The sequence below is a fragment of the Equus asinus genome, chromosome 8 (genome assembly GCF_041296235.1).
Source record: "Equus asinus isolate D_3611 breed Donkey chromosome 8, EquAss-T2T_v2, whole genome shotgun sequence".
NCBI lineage: Eukaryota > Metazoa > Chordata > Mammalia > Perissodactyla > Equidae > Equus > Equus asinus.
The window spans coordinates 30,337,534-30,360,273 of record NC_091797.1 but is presented as its reverse complement, the minus strand read 5'-3'; the positions used below and the strand labels follow the sequence as shown (position 1 = coordinate 30,360,273).

Below are 22,740 nucleotides of genomic sequence, written 5' to 3'. Positions count from 1 at the left end.
AGTTGCTAGCAGTTCCCTAGCACTGGTCTCTCTGTCCAGTCCTCTTGCCTCTTGCTGCTGGGCCGGGAGGAGTGGATTTCCAGAGTTGTCCTCCGCCTGACCCCAGCCTGGCCTTCAAGTCCCTGATGGCCACTTCTGGCCCCTGTCTGACCCATCTCCCTCGTACAGTGGTGGTTCAAGCCTGGACTCTGGAGCCAGACCACCTGGGTTTGCATCCCAGTGTGGCCCCTATTAGCTGTGTAACTTTGGGCTTGTTTCTTAACTGTCCTGTGCCTCAGTTTCTCCACTGTAAAACGGAGATAATTAACAGCACTTACCTTCTAGAATAACTGTGAGGATGAAATGAGCTAATGCACAGACATCACATAGAGTGTGTCCTGGCATGAAGCAAGCGCACTGTAAGAGTTGGCCATCCTTCTCGCTCGTGTGTGGTGCTTGCCTGCCCATCCGACCCCTCACGCCATCCCCTAGGCCCCTCCCTTTCCTTGGCCTTAGAACCCAGGTTCCTCCGAGAAGCCGCCTCGCCTGACAGGCCTACCGGCCTGGTTACACCTGCCTAATCACAGACCCTGCTGGAGGAGGCTGTGGGAAACCACTGGGACCACGGCCCTTTGGTCCAGCAGTGTCCCCAGCCCCTCAAGGCCCCGTCCCTGCCCTGCAGCTCTTCGACCTCATCTACCGTGAGGAGACTCTGTTCAACGTCATCAAGAGTGTGACCCGCAATGGCCGCTCCATCCTGCTGACTGCCCTGCTGGCCCTCATCCTGGTCTACCTCTTCTCCATCGTCGGCTTCCTCTTCCTCAAGGATGACTTCATCCTTGAGGTCGACCGGCTGCCCAGCAACCACTCCAGAGGTCCGGGCTCCTCTCCTGGCGGGTGTGGGGATGCGAGGGCCTGTGCACGTGACTGGCGTCAGGACCAGGACCTGGGAGTGCTTATCCCTGGCTCCCTGCCTCAGTTTCTCCTCTTGGGTTCTGGGGAGGTCTAGCTCACACCAGTCTGCCCCCTCCTTCCTGGGACAGACTGAGGGAGTGGGAGAGCCTTGGGTCTCTGGCTCCCTGAGGAGCCACTTGCTTGCAGACCCTGTCATTCGTGTTTAACTCAGTATTTGCGGGGGCTACCTGTGTGCTGGGGTTGAGGACGCAGACCCCCTTCCCTGCCCTAGGGCACAGCCCAGCGTGGGTAGGGGCGTGAAGACCCTTCCTTTGTAGCCAGAAGGAGTGAGGGGATGTTAGGAGACACAACCATGGGGATGATAAGGCCAGACATTTAGAGCTCCTGGTGACTTTGTCATTGTTGCCTCCAGCCAACCCCCTGGGGATGCCACATGGAGCTGCCACATTTGTGGGCACGTGCAGCGGGGACAAGATGGAATGCGCCTCGGGGGTCTCGGTGCCTGAGGTCCTGGAAGGTGAGGGCTATGTGTCTCGGGAGTCCAGGTGGGGTGGGGGCGGAGACAAGTGGCCTGGCCTGGGTATGAGCAAATGCTCTGCTTGCAGAGGACGAGGAGCTGGACAGCACGGAGCGGGCCTGTGACACTCTGCTGATGTGCATCGTCACTGTCATGAACCACGGGCTGCGCAATGGTGGTGGTGTGGGCGACATTCTCCGCAAGCCTTCCAAAGATGTGAGTACCCCCTGCCCCACCCCCAAATCTGCGTGGCCCAAGCCCTGGCCGGGTCAGCGACGGTGAGGGTCCTGTCCTCAGATCATGACCAGGCAGAGTCGCTTGGCCTCCCTCCATCTTCGGTGTTCCAACCCTGCCTCCCCACTTGTATCCCCCTTTTCCGGCTTTCCTACTGAGTCAGTGTGCAGTCACATTGTTGCTGAGCTGTCCCCAGCCCGGCTGTCCCCACCAGCTCACTGTAGATGCTCTAAGGAAAGACCCTGGCAACCAAGCTTTGCCCCGACTGGGGAAGGCATGAGTCAGACAGCAGGCCATCCCAGGGCCACACTGGCTTCATCTGTTCGGCAGAGCTCAGCCCACAGTGGGGGAGGGCAGAGTGGGGAAGCTGAGTTGGACTCATAAGGAGGCCTCAGGATTTGGCTCAGGCAGCCCAGCATTCCCAGAATGTTGGTCTGTCCCTAGTCCCATGGGGGTGAGCCGCCTCCCTGGCCAGACAGAGGGTTTCTAGAACATGTGAGGCCAGGCGTCCTGAGGGCGGGGCAGGGAAGTTCACAGCTGGCTCTTGCCCTAACCAAAAGCTAGGGGCAGACACAGCCTAGACCCACGGCCTTAGCTCCCCACACGTCTCCTTCTACAAAGCTTCATCCCTGCTGGTCTCCTTTCTGAGTCCGCTCTTTGCTAATCCACACCCGGGGCTTGTGGTTGCAGTTCTCGCTGCATAGAGTGAGGTTGGGTCTGCCCTGCCATCCTCAGGGGCCTGAGAGCCAGAGGCCCTCGTTTCCTTCTGCTGGGGGCTGGGCCCCCTCCATCACAGTCCCAACGCCCCCTGCCCAAGTCCTCCCTGCTGGTGAACTAGGGGACTCCTGGGCCCAGCCTCCCTGTCCCACACCTGTAGGAGTCTCTCTTCCCGGCCCGTGTGGTCTACGACCTCCTGTTCTTCTTCATTGTCATCATCATCGTGCTGAACCTCATCTTTGGGGTGATCATCGACACCTTTGCCGACCTGCGTAGCGAGAAGCAGAAGAAGGAGGAGATTCTCAAGACCACGTGCTTTATCTGTGGTGAGGCCTGGTCCCTGTCCTGCGGAGGCTGCCGCAGGGCTGGGGCCGCCTGTGGACTGGGACATCGTCTGGGCTGTGGCAGCCTCAGTTTGGCCCTGCCCAGGTTCCTGTGGCCACTGGGGAACACTGCCCTGGGTTGGTTGATGGCTGTTTGCTCACCCAGAACTGGGAGAACAGGACCCTGCCTGAACCTGGAGTAGCAGGAGGGAGCGGGAAAGGCGTCAGAGCCCGTTCCTTTAAACCCTATCGGTTTACAGATGAGGACACTGAAGCCCAGTTGGTGGCTCAAGCCTCTAGTTCCAGCCCAGGGCTTTTCCCACCCCTGGTGTGAAGGGCTATCCTCTCTCCAGCCACTGCAGGCTAAGGAGCCGGTGTCACCTGGAGGGAGATCCCTTCTCCAGCTCTCCCTGCTCCCCCGGGTTCTGGGAATTCTGGCATTTGCTCCCATGGCCCTTAGCGGCCATTGCGGCGGGCCGCAGTGTGACAGGGCGGCATCTCCACGGCTAAGTGGCTGGTGCTTTAAATAGAAGTGACCTAAATAGCTCAGAGTGGCTGTCACGCACGTTCATCAGACCTTTCAGCCTGAGAACAGATGACATGTGTCCCCGCTGCATCGAGAGGCGGTGTCTGCCCCCTTGGGGGACCCCACAGTGGCTCTTGGCTGCTGACGGCTTCCTCCTTGCCCTCTGCATCCTCAGGTCTGGAGAGGGATAAGTTTGATAACAAGACCGTGTCCTTCGAGGAGCACATCAAGTTCGAGCACAACATGTGGAACTACCTGTACTTCATCGTGCTGGTCCGCGTGAAGAACAAGACGGACTACACGGGGCCTGAGAGCTACGTGGCCCAGATGATCAAGGTGCGGCCCTGGGAGGAGCGGCCGCGTCGGCCTGCACTGGCCCGGGTGGACACTTGTTGACAGGCCAGCAGGGGAGTGGAGGAGCGCTGGAGCCAGCCCTCAGCTACGCCGGAGCCCTGCCAGCTGCCTGTGCCGCAGAGGGTACCCCACGCTCCACCCTCTTCTGCACAAGCTCTGTTGTCAAGAAAAAGCCTACGGCAAACCCATCGGCCCCAAAGGACATCCCTGGTGTCCCTGGGTCCGTGGGTACATGATGCCGAGGAGGCGTGGGAACAGGGCAGGCCCTGCCGGTGGCCGCTGCTCTGTGGACCATTCGGAGGGAGACTTTTCTGACCTGGGCACAGGAAGGGCAGCTTCCCGAAGCCTGGATGGTCCCAGGCTTGGAGGGAGCCCGGAAAAACTTTAAGCTCTCAGACTTACGAGGAATCAAATTTATTCTCTGTCCAATTTCTATAGTAATGAAGGGAGTGAAGGCAGTGATTAATAAAAAAGGGTCTTATAGCATTTGGGGGACAGGAAGCCCATCAGTTCCGTCAAATACAGCGCATCTTCACATTACTGCACAATGATAAATTGCAGGCTAAAAGGAAAGACTATTTAGTGAAAAAAAAAAGGGAGTTCTATTTGTTTTTTAAGTCTGTAATTTGAACTGATCTTTGAGTACAGATTTATCTGTTGGTCTGAGAATTCACAGCTTGTGACAAGGAAACAGAAAACTGCTTGGTGGCCCCTTCCCCACTCCTCTGTCCCAGGAAACATGGCTTTGCCTCTCAGATGTGTCAGACGCCAGCGTCCTCAGCAGAGCCTCCGGCTCCCTCAGTGTGCCATCTGTCTGACTCGAATCTTCCTGGGGCATGGGGCGTGTATGGCGGGGCGGGGAGGAAGGAAGGAAGGAGATTCAGGGTCTGGGCGCAGAGGCCTCCCCTCCACCCCTTGCAGGGTGTTATGAGAGTAAACAGATGGTGCCGATACCAGTGAGGCCGCCTAACGGAAGTCAGCCTGTCACAGTGCTGTCGCCTTAACGCCCACAGAGGGTTCACTGCCAGCTCGCTCTGGCCCGGCGAGGACCCCAGTCAATTCAGATTTTCCCATGACGCATCCCGGGGGAGTAATTCTGTCAAGGGTGTGGCAGGAGGCTCCCCCCACATTACTGCTTTTCCAAACGGGGCCTTCCGAGGCTGGGCCCAAGCTTGCTCATCCTGCTGATCTTTTTCAGAACAAGAACCTGGACTGGTTCCCCCGGATGAGGGCCATGTCCCTAGTGAGCAACGAGGGGGAGGGGGAACAGAACGAGATCCGGATTCTTCAGGACAAGCTCAACTCCACCATGAAGCTGGTGTCCCACCTCACCACCCAGCTTAACGAGCTCAAGGAGCAGGTGTGCACCCTAGCCCTGTCCTGGCCCTGCCCTTAGGGTCCCACACTGGGCACCCTCAGTCACGGGGGTGGAGGGAGAGGATACTGGGGCCTTCATGCCACCCCCCCTTCCTGCTGGCCCTCCTTCTTGGGTCTGGGGTGGAAGACACGTTCCAAACACACTTTCCTCTCCGCGGAAAGCTACACCAGGGTTGGCAGCCCCTATCCCTGCGCCCCTGAGACACACGGCCCAGGGGGACCTTGGTTTAGGTGTGTGGGGCCCTCCCCTTACTCTGGCAGCTGCTAGGAGTCCCTCGGAGGGGTTCACTGGCGACAGGGCAGGTCAGGCATCCTCCCGCTTCTCAAGATCCCCTCTTGCCCAGAGCATCCTCCTCTCCATCTGGCAGTGACTAAATGAGGTTCGGCAGCCCCTCTTTTAGGTGGAGTGAGTTTCCAGCTGCACCAAATCAGGGGTTTGTGACACACTAATTGAGGAAGAGGGTTTTAGCCTGATATCCTTGCTGCACCCTGAGGAGCCTTGGCCTGCTGCCAGTGCTGAATGGCAGCTGAGTCCGTGGGGGAGGGTGGGTGCCAGCCCTCGGCAGTACCCGTGGAGAGGGGGTGCTGGGCGGCCTGACCCGACCTGCTGGCATCTGTCTAATCCTAGATGACGGAGCAGCGGAAGCGCAGGCAGCGCCTGGGCTTTGTTGACGTCCAGAACTGCATGAGCCGCTGAGGAGAGCCATCGAGGGCCCTGACAGGATGCCCGTCGCTGTAGAGCTGTGATTGGGAACACTGTCCCTTCCCTTGGGTGGCCCAGCCAGCCCGCCAGCCTCTCGAGGCCAGGTGCTCACCCAGCCTCTAGCTCCCACTGTGCCAGACAGCCTGGTGCCAACCCAGGTGCTGACCAGCATGGAGAGGGGAGCCAGAGCTGACAGTGCTGCCCAGAGCCCTGAAATGACGCAGAAACGCACCGGGACTCAGCTTATTACCTTCACACTTTAGAGGAAGATAAGTTCTTCTGAAGGACTGTTGCTTTGTCCCTTAAAGCAGTAACTGACATTCCTTCGTATTCCTTCCTGTGGGTGATTAAGATGGGGTCACCTCTTTATTCAAGCACTACAGTCGGGACACTGCCCGCCTCGGGAGGGGTGCGGCAATGCAGTTGCCAGTCATTTTAAGGCTTCCTTACGTAACTTATTCACGGGTGCTATGCTCAGCCCTGCCGTGGCCGCAGAGCTCCCTCCGTGCTCAGATCTGCTGTAGACAGTGTAGACCTCACCGTCCGTGTCAGGGCCACCCTCTCTGGCATGGCCCCAGCCAGACTGTGACCCGAGGATGGAGAGCCTTGCTCCAGGGATCTGCCTCTTCCTGGGCCTCCTGGGGAGGAGTCACACGCCCAGGTGATAGAACTGGGCTGTGTTTGAGTGGCTGGTTTTTGACTGTTTGTTTTTTCTCCTTTTGGTGTAAAGTTTTACACATCCTTTGGCCTTAGAACTAATATGTTAACTGCCTTAAATAAATTAATAGAAACCTAGTCCATTAGAGGGGGATGCTGTTTCCTGTACCCCCCAAGGGCTGTGAGGTAACGTGGCATGCTGGTAGAGCATGGAATACAAGCCCTTGGCCACTGGTCCAGGCTCTGCCTCTCTGGAGATGTTGAGTGACATCCTGTCTCAAAGTGATTCTTGACCAGGGGTCCCTGTTCAGATTTGTATTCAGTACAACTGGCTTTTGTCTAATCCTGTGTATTTCATCATGTGCATTTCAAAACATCATGAGGAGTCTAGGTACAAACGAGGTTAAGAACCTACTTCCACTTCTTCTCAGGGAGGGGTGCTGTTGGCTCTGCTCCACTCCTCCTCTCAGCTCTGTTCTTGACAGAAGAAAGCTCAAGTAGGGAATGTAATGTCTACTAGTTAAGAGCTAAGGTTCCATGGAGTAATAAGGTAACCCTGTGTGTGTCCCTGCCAGGGGGCCTCTGTCCTGTGGCCTCCCACAGAACCTGCCCATAGGTCTGAAGCCAACCACAACCTGAGGCCCCACCTGGCCAAGGCCTGTCTGTGGCTCCACTCTGTCCCTTAAGCCAACTTGGAACGTGGGTTTTCTGCAAGGTCAGGGGCAGAGGACCAAGCTCCATCCTTCTGAGTCAGTAGGAATGAGGGCCAAGCAGGCTTTTTCTCATCTGCCATACCACCTCCTGCTGCTTTCTGTTTGCAACAGGATGCCTTCTTCGGTATTTACTGCTATTTTTGGCTATCTTCCAGGAGCTCCTACAACAAAAGGGAGCCTGAGAGTCTTGCCACGAGCCGCCAGACCCCTGTTGGCAAGGTGGGGCTCCTGTGGCCGTGCAGGAAGCACCTTGCCCAGAGGCCCCGTCACCTTCCCTTCTCAGGCCCAGACGAGACCCACGCTTCCTCTCCCTGGGAGGCCTCCCTCCCCTGGCTGATGGGCAGGGCAGATGCTCAACTGGCATCTCTGCTCAGGCTGCAGCTTTCTTTAGAGCAACAAGGACTTCCTTTCTGTGGAGGCTAGATGAGATTCCCAAACTGCAAGGACAGGGGAAATCAGGGCGGTTTTATTTATGATGGCAACATACAGGACTCCACGCTTAGGTACGTGGGCGAGATAAGGCCCGAGCCCAGGCCTTAGGCTTCTCCTCGGGACTCCTGGGGGCAAACTTCTCCTGCAGTTTCTTCCACATGCCTTTATTCATTTCTTTAAACTCTTCCAGGGTGTCTGCAAAAGGGGAAGGCAAAAAAAGAAAGAGACTGATCTGAAATTTGATTATGTAGCTTGGCCCCCCGGGGCTTTGGCCATACAAGCTTGCCTCGCTTTTCAGTGTGTTCCTGAAAAGGGGAAGTGGAGACCCAACTTCTGATAAGCAAGCCAGATAGGGTCAGAGAAAAATAACTGCTGGTGTGGACTGAGCACTGGTTGACTAGGACTGTGCCTCACAGTGGCCTCTGCTCACATCGAAGCATCAGTCAGCATCTAAGCAGGGCCCTCACTGCCCTGCTACACCCGAGTGGGTGAAGAAATGGCACTGCAGTGTCAGCCACACAACCCACAGGCCCAGATGCTTTCTCTCAAAACTTGGCCTGCGCTGCACAGACCTTACTCTCTCCGTTTCTCAGATGTGGAAACTGAGGCAGAGGGAGTTTAAGCAACCTGCTGTGGAGTTGAGCAGGCCCCAGGGAGTGAGATGGACCTGGGCCCGAATCCCTGCCCAACATTTCCCCAGTGGGTCCCGGTCCCCTTAAGCAAATGTCTTCACCTTCTGGGCCTTGGGTTCCTCCTCTGTCAAGTGGAGATAAAAACGCCTGTCTCGGAAGTTGTGGGAATGAAAGGAACTAGTGGCACTCACCTGCTTGGCACCTGGACCACACTCAAGAAAATGTGGCCATTGTCACCGCCATGAAGGCAGCAGGGAGCTGGAGGGAGCCAGTGGGGCCCTTGTCTGAGAACGAACACGCACATGCACACAGTCCAAAGGAGCCAAAGCCGGGCTTCTCAGTCTTGCCATTACTGACCTCTTGAGCCAGACACTTCTTTGTTGTGGGACTGCCCTGTGCACTGTAGGATGTTCAGCCTCCACACCCTAGATGCCAGTAGTGCCACCCCTGCCCTTAGCTCTGACAACTCAAAGTGTCTCCGGCCACTGCACATGTCCCCTGGGAGCAAAATCACCCCCAGTTGAAAACTACCGGTCTAACGTCTCTCTAGCGTTCAAGTTCTCTGATACCTACTTTTACTTGTGTTTTAAATTTAGATTTTCACATAATATTTCAGTTTCATAGCTTGGATTTTCATCTGTTAACACAATTTCTGGAGAAAAAGAGTAACTTTTCTGAACAAAAAGCTAACTTACATTATTGTCAGTGGGCTCTTGACTGAATTAGGACATGTACTGTGCCTCAGCCACAAGCCATAAGCCCAGCATCCCACCCGGGGACTTTTCCAGAAGTCCAGGTTCTCTTGTGGGGCACAAACTCAGACGCGGAGGGTTCCCTGTCCACTTGTAAGCCATGAGGCCTCCTTTAGAGTCTCCCGTGGCCGCAAGCCCGGGATGGACACACTCGGGACCCAGACTGCGGCCACACTGCAGACTCGCCAGGCCCTCAAGTCCTCTCACTACAAACACGGCAAGGTGTTTTCTTGCCCTGTCAGAGGAAATGTTCGGTAAGCTTATTCCACACAGTCGCAACAAAAACAGGAGACTTGCTCTGAGAACAAATTATCAGCAGATTTCCTGGGGCTGAACTCCCAGCCAGAACAAGCTGCAGCCCAGGCCCGTGGCCGGGAGCCTTCCAGCTCCCCTCCTCCGCTGCGGCCTCTTCCCCCCCACTCACAGAGGGTTAACCAAGGGGCCAGAGCCTCGGGCCTCTGCAACTTAGCTTCATTCTAATTTCTCACTTGGAATTTCAAGTTCAAACTTGGCTCAAACTCTCCAAGGCCCTCACAATGACACTGTGCATTAATGCTGGTAACTACATGGGCCCACAGACATGGGAATAAATTGATATATATATATTTTTAATTGCCAATAAAGTGATTCTGCCTGGCCAAAATATCTCTACCCCAGTTTTCCAGAGAGTTCTGTAATAAAAATAGGATCAGACTTGAGACACAATAGCAGGTGACACTACCACGTTTTAATCTGCTCAGAACGTGAGAGCTTTCTAGAAGGCCAAATCCCCAACACTTAGTTCCTGAAAGCTGCCACAAGAATAGGAAAGAGAAATTTCTAGAGTACCAGAAGGTGAATGTTTCAGGGCGATGCCTTCCCAGAAAAGGTTAGCCTATTTTTGTATACAGTATCCTTGGCATTAAAAATAGTAATTTTCCAGAACTTGCCGACAACCCAGGCTCCCCCTTCGGTGACAATGGAGATGGGGAAGCAAGGAGGGAGTGGGCTAGGCAGGGTATTTCCTTCCTGGTTAATTGGAGTAACCAATGACTCCAACCTACCTAGTTAAGCCTGTATGTAACCCACAGACCACATCCCCTGGGTTGGATAACTCTTAGGCGGATATTCCCATACACGTTTACTGAATGGCTTTTTGTTTCAATTAAAACCCTCATTGTTTATAAAGCCCCCTTAGGACCATAAAAATAAAATTATTTTCCTTCCATCCTGATTTCAACTACTTCCATTTGGCAAACACGTATTCCCTCGGTTCCCTGCTGCCCAGCCTTGAACTTAAAAGCTCTAAAGATGGATTTTCTTTTTTTAAATAATGCCTCTGACCTTCTCCATAGTCTTTGGCCAAAAAGCATGAGCCCTGTAGCTTCAGAATTTCCTCTGGGCTATTCCACAAGACTTTCCATCAAGCAATGCTGTCTTATTCGACAATTCCCCTTGGCCACTCAAACTCAAAGAATCATTTGCAAACCAACCAGGAAAGGCAACTGTGCTTTCAATACCTGTGGACAGGATCAGCTTGTACTCTTCCACCGACAGGCCACTGAAGCTTGTGTCTCTGGGGCGAGGGTACTGGACACACGGGCCAGGGAGGAAGAAAGAAGGGAGGGGAGAGGTTAGTTCTGCAGCACAACCTGAGACCTGACGATCCCAGAGGGAAGCCTTGCTCTCTAACCGCAGTCCCTGGCCTTCTCTGGGCAGTGGGTGGCCTGAAGCCAGCAGCCGGGCAAGGAGAGCAGCGCCACCCGGAGGTCAAAGACTTGGCCTCGCAAGCACTGGTATCTCAACCAGGCGGCTCCAACTTCAATGCACATGAACCCTCTCTGAAAACGCAGGCTGGGATTCAAAAGGGCTGAGTGGGGCCCACGATGCTGCATTTCTAACCAGCACCCAGGTGATGCCCGTGCTGCTGCTCACAAGCCACACTTTGAGTTTCGAGGATTTAGAAGAAATTCCTTTTCCCTGTAAGCTAGGCACTTGGCCATGTATATCTGGGGAGTTACTGGACACATTTTCCAAGCCTGGGAAAAGCCACGCTAAATGGAATTTGACAGTCATCATGTCAGGGCCAAGGAAAAGCCAAGCCCTGTCTGATGGGACTTTCCCAATCACCCTGTCTTTAGCACCAGAGTGAGTGTGGGGAAGTACCAATTCCACCAGAGTGGATGGGAAAATATGTCTAAGATCCGGCAGTTGTCAGGCACACCCAGAAGACATACTGGCATATCAAATAATGGTTTTTACTCAAAATTATAAGTAGCTCTTATTTAGGGGACCTCAAAACCTCTACCAGGCACCTTTGTTAGCTTGGTTGAAATTACTGGTTGCGTTTGAAAGTAGCAAAACCACAATTCTGTATAAAACATTGCATAATCAGATTTTCACTCATTCTCATTGATTGTCTGCAGTCAGAGAGCTGGGGCTATAAAGACTGTGGCTCACTCACCTTGTGTTTGTAATAGTTTGAATGGAGTCGTGCTAAACTCTCGTACATCTGATCACAGGCCTCAGGCTCGGCAATCTGGAAAAGAGAGAAGCCCCGAGGCAGTGAGCATACAGCCCTGCCTCCCACCTTGTCTGCAGCTGAGGGAGGACCCCACTGACAGAGGCCCTCAGAGGAAGCAGGCCTGCAGCCCAGCCCTCCCTCCTGGGAAGCAAACTCAGCCTGCAGCTCCTGCTACCAGAAACCACCTTTGTCAGCTCCCCAACCTGCAGAAAAGCCCGCTCAGTCAACTGGCAACACATGATTACTGAGCACCTGTGACCTGTGCGCCACAATGAAAACGTAACACTGGCAGGGCCCATCTCAGAGAGGGAGCGCTGGGGGAGTGTGGGTAACAAGAGTCAGAGGGGGCTCCCCGCGGGCTCAAGCGGTCAGTGCGGGGCGGATGCGAGACTAAGCTGGGTCTCAAGGATGACAGGAGTTGGGGAGCAGAAGGAAGAAAGGGGAACATTCCTGGTGGAGGGGACAGCATGGCAAGGCAGAGGCGGCTGGAATGCCACCTGTGCTTCCGACCAGCCAGCCTGGCCGAGGCCTGAACATGCAGGTCAAAGAGCCTGGCAGGAGAAAAAGAAAGAGCTTTTTGAGTTAAACCTTCAATATGAAATGTATTAAATAAAAATTCTTTCATGAAAGGTAAAAAATCATCTGAGCTTTCATCTGTGCTAAGTGGACAGCAGCTGAAATTTTACAAGGAAACACGAAGAGAGCAGTATTTTAGGATGAGAGAGGTGCACTGAGGAGAACCAGGAGGGAGAGTCCAGTTAGGTACTGCTGGAAAGGACAAGGCCCCAACGCCGCGGCCTTGCGAACAGAAAGGGGAAAATTACTCAGGGTGCCTGAGACAGCGGTGCCCCTGCTGGGGGTCCCAGGGAAGCTAGCAACACGCTCCCTCACACCTCTTCTCAGTTTCCCCTCCTAGGATATATCTATAGTTCCTTACAGTATTCTGCCAAGAATTCTGAAAGCTCCCCAGAACAAAACTTTCTCTTTTATGTTTTCTCCCAGAATTCAAATGATGGATTTTTTCCAATTTAAATCCTTTCTCGAAGAAGGCAGAGCATAAATAAATCAGTGGTTAAGCGTTTTAATAAGGCAGCTCCACTTCTGCCTCCATATGTGTCAAACGAGGTCCCCACTTTACAGCAAACAAAAAAGACGACCGCGTCCTTTCATTCTACTTGATCCATCTCTGGATTCACGTCACTAGTCATGAAAATGCCCAGCCAGCCATATCAGGAGAGAAAGGACAATGGACTGAGGAGGGAGCCAGTGTTTGTTGAATAATAATCAAAGGCATTATTTGGATTGGGGCTATTGGTGAAAGAAACAATGGATGGAAAACTCCAGGCTGGTGACTGAGTTCTGACTCCCTGCTGAGCAGCGTTTCCAGGGAAAGTCCAGTTGGAACAGAATTCTGCAGCAGGCTCTTGGGAGGAAAGCATTTTGAAGATTACGTCTTCAGCAGGGCATGCAAGACCAGGAGCTCACACAGAAGACAGAGGGTACAAGACACGAGGAGAAGAATAACCCCCTCACGAAGTTCTGAAGAACATCAGAAAACTGTGCATTGCATCTTTGGCTTGCTCTTTTCATGCCTGTGCACACGTGCTCACTCATAAATTTAAAAGACATGCACTGAGAACCTACAGCACGCTGGGCCCTGTGTACTGGGCCTCCACAGCTGTGACAGCAGTGCAGTCAACGGCCTGAGTTGACACCATCACTTATCAGCTATGGGATGCTGGGCAAAAAACTCAATCTCCCCTGAGACTTTTAGAAAAGTTGCCACATTTGCTTGATCGCTCTGTCTCTGTCTGTCTGTATCTGTCTTCTGCTCCAGCTGAGAGCGAGTTGGGGCATCCATCCCTTCACTCCGTAATATTTCAGTATGTATTTCCTAAGAACAAGGACACGCTCTTACATAACCACAGTTCAATGATCACATTCAGGACATTTAACACTGATACAACACTTTCATCTAGTCCATCATCCACAGTGCAATTCTGCCAGCTGTCTCAGTAACAATCTTTAAAGAAAAAATTCTTTTGGCCCAGGATCACCTCCTGCCTTTATCAGTCATGTAGCTGCTTCTTTCAGTTGGGGCAGCGCCTCGGCTTCTCTGTCTTTCAAGTCTTGACATTTTTGAAGCATACTGGCCAACTTAACCTTTAAGAGAAAAGATAACAATAGTCCCTATTTCTGAGGGTGGTGCGAGGATAAACGAGGTAGTGCCTGGACTGCTCTGAATCCGGCGCCTGGAACACAGGGGAATGTGGTGATTAGTTTTTCTTACTATTACTAGCAGTAAACAGCTGCAGCAGTAAACACAGGTCTCTCCCTCACAAACTCCAAGGGGGACAGAGGACAGCTTAGGACAGTCCCGGTAACGGTGGAATGAAGGGTGCTGGGGGCTCCCCTCCAGCTGCCAGGGGAGCCAGGGAAGGCCAGCCAGAGGGTCGGGGCCAAGGAAGAGCGGGAGTGACGAGCAGGAAGTCGGGGCTCACCAGGCACAGGACCAGCATAAGTGGCTGCCCAGGGATGGCGGGTAGGACATTTTCAGAATGGGAGTTGCGGTGTGACTGCCGGGTACGGCCAGAGACGGAAGCAATGAAGGGACCAGAAATTGCTGAAGCTCCCCTCTGATCTCAGCCTGATGGCTCCCGGCACTCACGTCACTCCACGGTGGGCTCAGCGGGTCTCAGACACCGACCCTTGGTCTCTGCCGAGTGAGCAGCCGTTTGCTGCCCCCGTTCTTTACTTAATGGCCACTCATCTGGACCTTCCCTTCCTACCACCATCCAGCTACCTTCCCAACAAGCTCCTAGGAGAGGCCCTGCCTTCCTCCTAGCGCCTCTCTCCTGGGCTCCCACTGCTGCCGCGTGACCAAGACACCACTTCCTGATCAAACCTGCATTCCCGCCAGATCCCCACCCTCAGAAACCTTGCAACGCAAGGTCCCCTCCTGCTTCTCCTCCAAATTCTCCAGCGGTGAGAATTCGCCAGAGGGCCACTCAGCCACCTCCTACTGTACCCTCCAGGGGGTGAGCAGGGGGTCCTCTTCCTTCCATCTTTTCCCATCTCTGACAGGGCAGCAGGGCACAGAGAAGGGGCAAAGAGGGACGTCAGGGTCACCACTGCAGAGCGTTGCTCCTGCGAGAGCAAACAACAGAGGGTCTGAGTGGGAAAAACAAAGTGGCCCTCTGGCTCCCTCAACCTCTTAAATTCCCTCAGGGTTAAAGAGACAGTCTCCTAGAAATTTTACATAATGCCTGGAGCTCCCTTAATAATCTGAGAGGGAACCAAACCCCTAAAAACAACCAAGCACCCAAAAATGAAAGTGTCACCCAACTTCCCATATGAAGTGAGGTGGTGACTACATGAGGCTGCAAAAGCAGCTCAGGGGACACGGGAGTGAGGTACGCCAGGCTCTAGCTGAGTTATTACGGCCTAAAAGAGACAGGGCCACGGCCAATCCTGGGTTCCTAGTCACACCCGACCCAAGCTCGGCAACTAGGAAACTGTCTTGCTTACTACTTAAAAGAACCTCAGTAGAAATACTTGTCTAATTCCAGAAGCCTCACCACATTCCTAGATCCTACACTTTATTCAGACTCGACCAAAAACATTCCTGAATTTTGAAATATAGTTTTCCTGATGGAATGTACTGTGCACTTCTAGAAATATTCTTATATACAAGCTTTAAATTACCTGATTTTGCATTCACACCTAATGAGATTACGGACATTTTGGGACTAACAGAGGCACTGGGTTTGAAAAAGGTAGCAGTGGGACATTATGAAAAATTCAGCTCTGCTCCCTAAATGTGAATAAAATAGATGTTCAACTGACAAAGTGTCCTTTATGGCTCTATTTTTGCTCCTTTTGCATTTCCCCTGCTCAGTCGTCAGTAAATTTCTCTTTACCATATTAAACTTTTATACATACAAATCTACATCACTGCCGCAGGCACTGTTTTCGATTTTCAAAATTGAATTTTGGGTGGTGACAGCAATTGGTACAGCAGCCCCTATTCTAGTCACACAAAGGGACGCATAAGCACTTTTGGGAAAGGGTGTCGCAAATTGCTTTGCTAATTAAGGTAGAGCTGGATTCAGTCCAGGAGGATCTATGAAAAAAGGCTTTCATGACTTGGTAATGAACTGCTGGAATGAGTTCCTTCCGTTAAGGGAGCCTATTCCCTGCAATTCAATTGAAAATCTATTTCTTGAGCACCTACTGTGGAGAGTGCTCTGCCAGGGGGCTGTGGAGGGACAGACGGGAGACCCAACCCTGGCCCTGGAGAAGCTGTCAATCAAGCTGAGGAGACAAGACATGCATGCACTAAAAATCAAACACGGCCCGGGGCAGTGCATAACCGAGTGACAGAGTCACAAGAGACCAGAGGTGGGAGCAGGTCAGCAGGCCTGCGGACAGGGCAGGTGTGGTGAAGGTCTTGAGTTTCACTGCGGTGACAGTTCAGAGTGAGGGGAGCCAGAGGCCCTCACTCTGAGGAGTGTAGACTTCCGAGCTGGACCTGGGCCTGGGCGGATGGGAGTCAGAGGAGCGCCTGAGAGGAGGCTCGAGAAGGCAGGGGGACAAGGATGTTTCAGGCAGAGTCTGAAGCCGAGCCAAGGAGTACTTCAAGGGCTGGGACACCAGCAAATTCTTGGCAAGCTGTGTGTCTGGGCTTTCTGGGGAGCGAGAGGGTGTCCACAGTGCACTAGATTCTCAAAGGTTAAGAACCACTTATAATATGGCCAATTTGGGAGGCATGAGAAGATACGCTCACTGAGGCAGAAGCATGTGCCAGGATGTGGTGAGAAGCAAAAGAGAGGTTGGGGCCAAGGACCAGAGGACAACGAAGGCCTCACAAAGCTGTCCGCCACTTGTCCAGGAGGCAACAGGCAGACTCGAACATCTCTGAGTGAAGTGGAGATCCAATGACAGCGGTCCGTAATTTACCCTCTGGGAGGAGCACCACATCTTTACACATGCAGGAAAACCACATCCCCTCGTCTAAACACTGCCTGAACTCACTTTAGCTCCATCCAGAAGCAGCAGAGAAAAGAGATGGAGATGTTCGTACTCCCTCTGAGATGGTTCTGCTCACAACTCCTGTTTCACAGCAGGGGTTCAAGATTATTACAAAATGGCGTAATCTGTTCTGAGGCCATCCCTCAAAAACTTGACTTCAGGGGGCCCACTGAGGCAGGTGCGCAATGTTGAGATGGCGTCACCGCCGTCAGCGCGGGCCACGCAGAGTGGAGCTAGCTGTCCGCCACCCTGAGGAATGCCAAAGACTGGGCCTCAACTGGATGGCAGAGAAAACAGCACCATATAAAACCTCTGTTCTCTGAGGAGCTAGAAATATCATTTACATTACTGCAAACCTCAAAGTCCAACTCCTTTCAAACAGGGCCAACATTACTGAAACCTGGATACAATACAATTACAAGAACTCTCTGGGGGGTGAGCCCTTCCTGGGTGGCAGCACTTCCAGGCTGTTCCTCAGAGCTGCCCCCATGCTGGCTAAGTGGGTGCTAGTGTACAGGCAGGGGTCTTTTAGGGAGCTGCCTGTGCCCCTAATGAGCTCATTAGAAGGCTCGGCTCCTTTCTCTGCACTGAAGTCAACAATTACAGCTGTTCTGCACCTTGCTCCACGCCACGATTCTTTTATTAAGCTCCCGGGCTGCAGGTAACACGTGTTCTCTTCAGGAAACCGTATTCGAAGGGGGTAAAATCCATAAGCATTAACTTGAAAAAAATTGCACAACAGGATGGAGGGTGTAAGAGGTGTTGTGTGTTCCTGCTTCCCACCATCACTCCCTCTCAGTGGGTTTAGGGTGGACGGGGAGACTCCCCAAACGGCACTTTCAGGTGGAACGAACATGGCAGTGATTTTGTACTCCGCTTTTGAGTCTGAATGATCAATGTGCTTTCTCGTGAATCTGGCTTTTCTGCACTGCTGTCCCACCTGAGGACCATGTTTCTTCCCGTGCACCCTGGGGAGGTAGAGCCTGGGGCAGAGAAGCAGGTGGGTGAACACAGGGAGCTGTTTAGTTCTTCATCCAAACTGTCCATGGTCCAAAAGCGTTTAAGCAGGGAAAGAGGGGAAGGGAGTGGCTTGATAGTGAGGCCTTTCTAACAAGAAATAACTCGGGAGGAGCGGCCACTGAGGGACAGGCAGCCAGGGGGCAACTCGAGATGCGGGCCGGGAGAGCTGGGCCTGATGCTCCTTGTCTTGTCCTGCCACTGAACTCCAAGGGCCCCCGAGTTTGTTGTTGTACTTTTTGGATTTTGTTTCTTCACCTGTAAAATGGGAATAGTCAGGGCTACCTGACTCGGCTGCACTGAGGATTAAATTAAATGAGATCACGCATGCAAAAGAGTGCCCTGCATGTGTTCAGCGTTACTGTCAAGATGCAGGAAGCTGAGAGGCCAAGACGACTGCTGCCTCTCTCCTCAACAGGAACAAAAGGCTGCGGAACAGAGCCGCACCCCCGCCAGTCCTGTCTTTTTGGCAACTGGCATAACCAAGGGGGAGCTCCACAGCAATCAGCCAACCGGGTCTAACACCCGCCGGCTGCCAGCTCAAGGAGGAGTCTATCAGAACTACCTTTCTTCCTCCAGGTCTTTGTAAATGGTCCGGGGGTGTCAGTGGGAGTGACTCACGCTGCTGTTCTCAATTCCAGCAAGGTGCTGCTCCCTCCCAAAATTATCACAAAGATTTACTAAGCCCAGGCACTCAGTTCTTAGGTGTCATGAGGATGAGGGAGCATGACAGTGGTCCTGAGTGATGCGCCTGCTGCCATCATGACGCACTGGCTTACTCTGCCAGGGACACATTTATCAGCCACTCTGCAACCATCAACCGAGCCATGACTTGCCTCTGCAGCCATGACTCAAATCTGTGTGGGCCTCCGACGGATCAGAACTATCTCCCTAGGTGATGACAGAGGATGACAACTCCCAAAGACAAAGCTCTGCCTTCCTTTTCTGGCTCCTCTTACGCTAACAGTCAAGTAGGTGACCGTCGCTCTCTCACCTCCTTGATGAGCGAGAGCCTCTGCTGGCCTCTCTGCTGGCCGGTCTCACCGCCTGAATTTCCTCAGAGTGGCTCACGGATCTGCCTGACTGTAAGCTCCCTCGTGGGCAGGACCAGGTGAGGTCCCTCTTCTGCAGTTCCTGCAGTTCCCGCGCAAAGTAACCTCTCAAACTCAGGACACAGAAATATCCCCTCCTCACTCTTCACTACTTCTCTCCATCTAGTTCTGCTGCGTCTGCAACTATATTCAAATGATTCCTGCCTTATGAGCCATAACCAATCATTTATTTATCTATTCCTTCAGACGTTTACTGAGTGTCTTTTATGTGCCAAGAACTAGACTAAAAACTGGGGGAGAAAGACAACAGCACCATCCCTGTTCTCAGGAAGCTCACACTAAAACAAGCAGGGAGCAGGGCCCTAGAAAGTCTCTGGGACTTGCAGAGTTGGGACTAGGCATGATTCTTGCCTTCAAGATCCTTACGCATCGGGCAAGTGCAGAGCACTGTAAAAGGTGTGAGGTGCACTACCCTCAGTGTAGTGCAAGCCCCCCAGCCTCCCCAGAGAAGCCTGGGCCGGACACTCCATCCATGCCCACCATCCATGCCCTCCACCCAATCGGCGATCTGGTTACAATGCCGCCACTGGGCATGTTCTTGCTCCAGTAGGCGAGCTGGCTTGCTTCTGTGTTGGGCTCACTTGTAAGAAAATATGTTCCTGCTTTGATAGGTCATGGCCAAGTTTTGCAAGTCATTTCTTCACGCTATGTGTCTATGTATCTCATTTCATATCTCTGATCTCTTGCCTGAACCCCAGGCAAATATCCCACGGCATCCTTGACATTTCCACTTGGAAGTCAGGCCACTTGGCATCTCAAGTTTAACACGTCTAACTCCAAACTCAAGACGTTCTTCCCACAGCCCACCTGTTGCTCTTCTAGTCTTTCCCATCTCAGTAAATGACACCATCTTCCACCCAGCTGCTCGGGCCAAAATAATCTAGGTGTTGTCCTAGGTTCCTCTCTTTTCCCTTACATCCAATATATCAGCAAGTCCTATTGACGAAACCTTCACACTGCAACTCGAATCCAGCCACTTCCATCTGCTGTGCTGCCACCCTCAGCCAAGCCACCATTTCTTCCCTGGGCTACCAGAGCAGGCTTCTTATTTCCGTCCTTGCCGCCTATAACCCATTCACCATATACAGCTGGAGTGATCTTTTTAAAAAAGTAAGTTAGGTCACCTCAGTCCCCTGACTAAACCTCCCCAATGGCTTCTCCCTGGCCTTATGATAAAACCCAACTCCCAACCAGAGCCTGTACGGCCCTCCTGTGCCTGGCTCCCGTTCTCCTTTGACCTCAGCTCTTAGCAAACTCCCTCTTCCTCATTACCCTCCAGTCACTCTGGCTTCCTTTCTGTTCTCTAACATACCATTCTCATCTATATGTCACCTCCTCAATAAGGCCTTATCTTATTAACGTTACTAATATTACCCTTTTATTATGCTACTCTATTTTGCATCCATCATGGTACTTATCTAAACTGTCTTGCATATGTCTACTTGCTTACTATGTCCTAAATTAGAATGTAAACTCAAACTTCACGGCGGCAGGACCTCATGTCCAACTCAATGCTGTCTCTCCAGCATCTAGCGCAGGTCCTGGCACATGGTGGGCGCTCAGTAAAAATGTGCTATGTGAATGCATGAATCCCAGAGCGGCTGCAGCACCAACCTGGAGCAGAGCAAGAACGTAGGTCTCCCACTCACACACACACAGGGGTGGAGGCTGAGAACCCAAACCTGCTGCCGGGGCGTACAGGGGCCCCGGAAGCACATGAAGGCTTGGCGGGGGCCCTGCAGAGCTCCTTGGGGATCAGCTCGGTCAGTGCACAACACTGCGAGGCAAGGGCACCGTGTCAGGAGAGTAAGCCTGCGACTGTCACCCGCTACACTTGGTGCTGTGCGTCTCGCCCCCGCCCTCACGCGGAATCATCTCGAGAGCTTTGAGAAAACACTGAGGCCAAGACGCCACCCCGGAGATTCTGGTTCAGTAAGGCTGAAGGGTCCCAGGCACCTAGGCTTCTAAAACGCGTGTCCAGTAATTCCACGGTGCAGCCAGGGGAGAGCACAGAGGAGGCGGCGGAGTCCTCGCTCCCGGCGATTCCCGGGAGACCAGGGGCCCGCGCGCACGTGCGGCCAGGAGGCAAGGCGCGCGCATGCGCAGGCCCGACGCTGGCCCGCTCGAGGGTCCCGCCCCTGCCTTGTCCTTTCCTCCCCTCGCCCCAACCGCCTCCCCGCCGCAGGCGGACCCCACAGTCCGGTCACCTGGGTGTTCTCTCCCTCCCGAAAGGCCTGTGCTACCCGCTGCCGCAGGTAAGCGCCCAGGTCCCGGCCCCGTTTGGTCTCGTCCACTGGCCATTCCTCACAGAGTTTAAGAAAACGCCGGTAGCGGCTGGCCGCCATTTTGGGCCCCGCTTTTCCCCGCCCCTGAGGGAGGAGTCAGCGCGGACAGATGGCGCCTGCGCACTGAGGCTCGCAGCCCTCCTAGGCGGGGCGGGAAGGAGTGAGCATGCGCGACGTCGCGGGCGCCCCGCTGCTCTCCGGGAGGGGGCGCTGCTCGCCTGTCTCTGCGAGACGAGCTCGTTCAGTCTCCGTCCTCCTGGAACCGGCCCAGATCCCGGGGGCGAGTCAGATGTGGGGACCCCAGGGACAGCTTTGCTTCTCTTTTTCAATGACTGCACAAGCTCCAGACTGAAAAAGCCTCCTCCGAGACCTCTGCTGATTTGCATAAGCGAATATATTTGCATGTAAATACCTGTTATTCGATGAAGATGTGTTTGAACTTAATCGCGTAGCACGCACACGTGGTTCGCACCCCCACCCTTCTCTCTCCTCACAGCACCTGTACGTGTCACCACCACTTGGTACTCTGCCACAGTTCCTGCTTTAGTGCTCCTCAGCTCTTCTCCCGCTCCCCGGCGCCTATTAGTACCCTTTCTGAGCGCCCCCTCCCCAGGCCGGGCGCTACCCCGCCCTCCCGGAAGCACGCGTTTCCTAGCTTAAGCAAGTCCGCTGGGAAAAACTTGATTCAGCCTGGAAAAACTTTTTTGTTTTACCAAGCCCTCTCTTATCCATCTCCAGCTGCATCCTCATGTGGAATGTCCTGATTTTTCTTTTGAAAAGATACCCCCACCTTCCAGATTTTCCTTGAGAAAGCCTCCGCCCCTCTCTGCGTCTTCACTGTCCTGCGTTTAGCCAGGCATCCCATGCATGCAGCTCTTGGCTTCCCCCAAAACCTGTCCCTTCATGCCCCACCTACTTTGTAAAGGTGAGTCCAGGAGACGCCTGCCTTGAGTAGGGAAGTGAACACACAACCAGAACACAGATTTAGAGTGACAAGGGCTTCAGCTGAAGTGTTAGAGAACGCTTGGGGGTTTGGGGAAAGCAGTCTTGCTTCTAGCTGTTCAGGGAAGTAGGGGGGAAGATCAGGGATGGCTTCTGAAGGCCGTGGCATTTGGGCCAGGCCTGGAAGGATGGTTAGGATTTGGATAAGTGGGAATGGAGGGACCTTGAGGGGCAAGAGCCAGGCCCAGGGCAGGAATGAGAGAGAGTGGAAGAAGGGGCGGTTTAATCTGAGGAAAGATCACTGGGTGGTTTTAACAGGGAACGGCTTTGAACTGTTCTGAAGTCTCAGAGTAAAGACCTCTTGAAGAGAACCTCCGGGGACCCAGGGTATGTGGTGCCTGCTTGAGGTACATGAGGTCAGGGGGTGAGAGCTCAGGGGGAGGGGAAAATGAGGCACTCACGGGTGCCTCCACCCCGTTGCCAGCACAGCAATACCTCTCTGATCCATCCTCACCATCAACTGTATTTATAGCCACAGAGTTTTGGTGGCTGCCCTGAGGCCCAAAGGGCAAGGAATCTGTCTATTTGCTCTCAAGCTCCAGGCAGCTGGGGCTGTGCTGCGTGGTTCTCCTGAGGCCCCACCACAGCTGTGGCTTTGAAGAGCACCTGGCTGGCCCACAGCTGTCCTGGGAGGCAGGGACTGAGGTCCCTCTGTCTTCAGCAAGAGGAGGAGTGACATTAGGGGGCCGTGGATGGTTTTCATCCCATTTGAGACCAAGTGCAGTGAGAGATTGAGAACAGCTGGACACCAGGGGACACCCAAGCCAGCGCCTCCTTCTGAGGCTCCCCCTTCCCCAGCAGGGCATCTTCCTCTGGGTCAGGCTGTGGTGGTCCCGGGTCAGGCTGCCCTCCCCACCTCCCTTCCCTCCAGAGGCTTGTGTGGCTTGTGGTTCAGCAATGAGGCTTTGGAGTCTGACAGACCTGGCTTGGAATGTGGGCTTGCTCATTCATTCATTCAT

At 53.6% G+C, this 22,740-nt stretch overlaps 2 protein-coding genes across 5 annotated transcripts in view; one reads left to right on the top strand and one right to left on the bottom strand.

The window, feature by feature from the left end:
* ITPR3 (inositol 1,4,5-trisphosphate receptor type 3) overlaps positions 1-6,440 on the top strand; it is a 66,358-nt gene extending 59,918 nt beyond the window's left edge. For all 4 annotated transcript variants that reach the window (XM_044776416.2, XM_044776415.2, XM_070515086.1 and 1 more), the window contains 7 exons: positions 662-854; positions 1,307-1,411; positions 1,500-1,627; positions 2,523-2,688; positions 3,387-3,547; positions 4,764-4,925; positions 5,571-6,440. In XM_044776416.2, coding sequence (XP_044632351.1) covers positions 662-854; positions 1,307-1,411; positions 1,500-1,627; positions 2,523-2,688; positions 3,387-3,547; positions 4,764-4,925; positions 5,571-5,639 — 984 coding nt within the window. In that variant the 3' untranslated portion in view covers positions 5,640-6,440. The remainder of the gene's footprint in view (positions 1-661; positions 855-1,306; positions 1,412-1,499; positions 1,628-2,522; positions 2,689-3,386; positions 3,548-4,763; positions 4,926-5,570) is intronic.
* A 1,019-nt stretch (positions 6,441-7,459) lies between these two features.
* On the bottom strand, positions 7,460-21,164 carry UQCC2 (ubiquinol-cytochrome c reductase complex assembly factor 2). Its single transcript, XM_014846298.2, has 4 exons — positions 20,702-21,164; positions 11,275-11,349; positions 10,331-10,400; positions 7,460-7,642 (listed from the first exon to the last, which is right to left on the bottom strand). Exons 1-4 carry the CDS (start codon positions 20,837-20,839, stop codon positions 7,515-7,517), a joined length of 411 nt encoding a protein of 136 aa, XP_014701784.1. The 5' UTR covers positions 20,840-21,164; the 3' UTR covers positions 7,460-7,514.
* Positions 21,165-22,740: the final 1,576 nt, after the last annotated feature.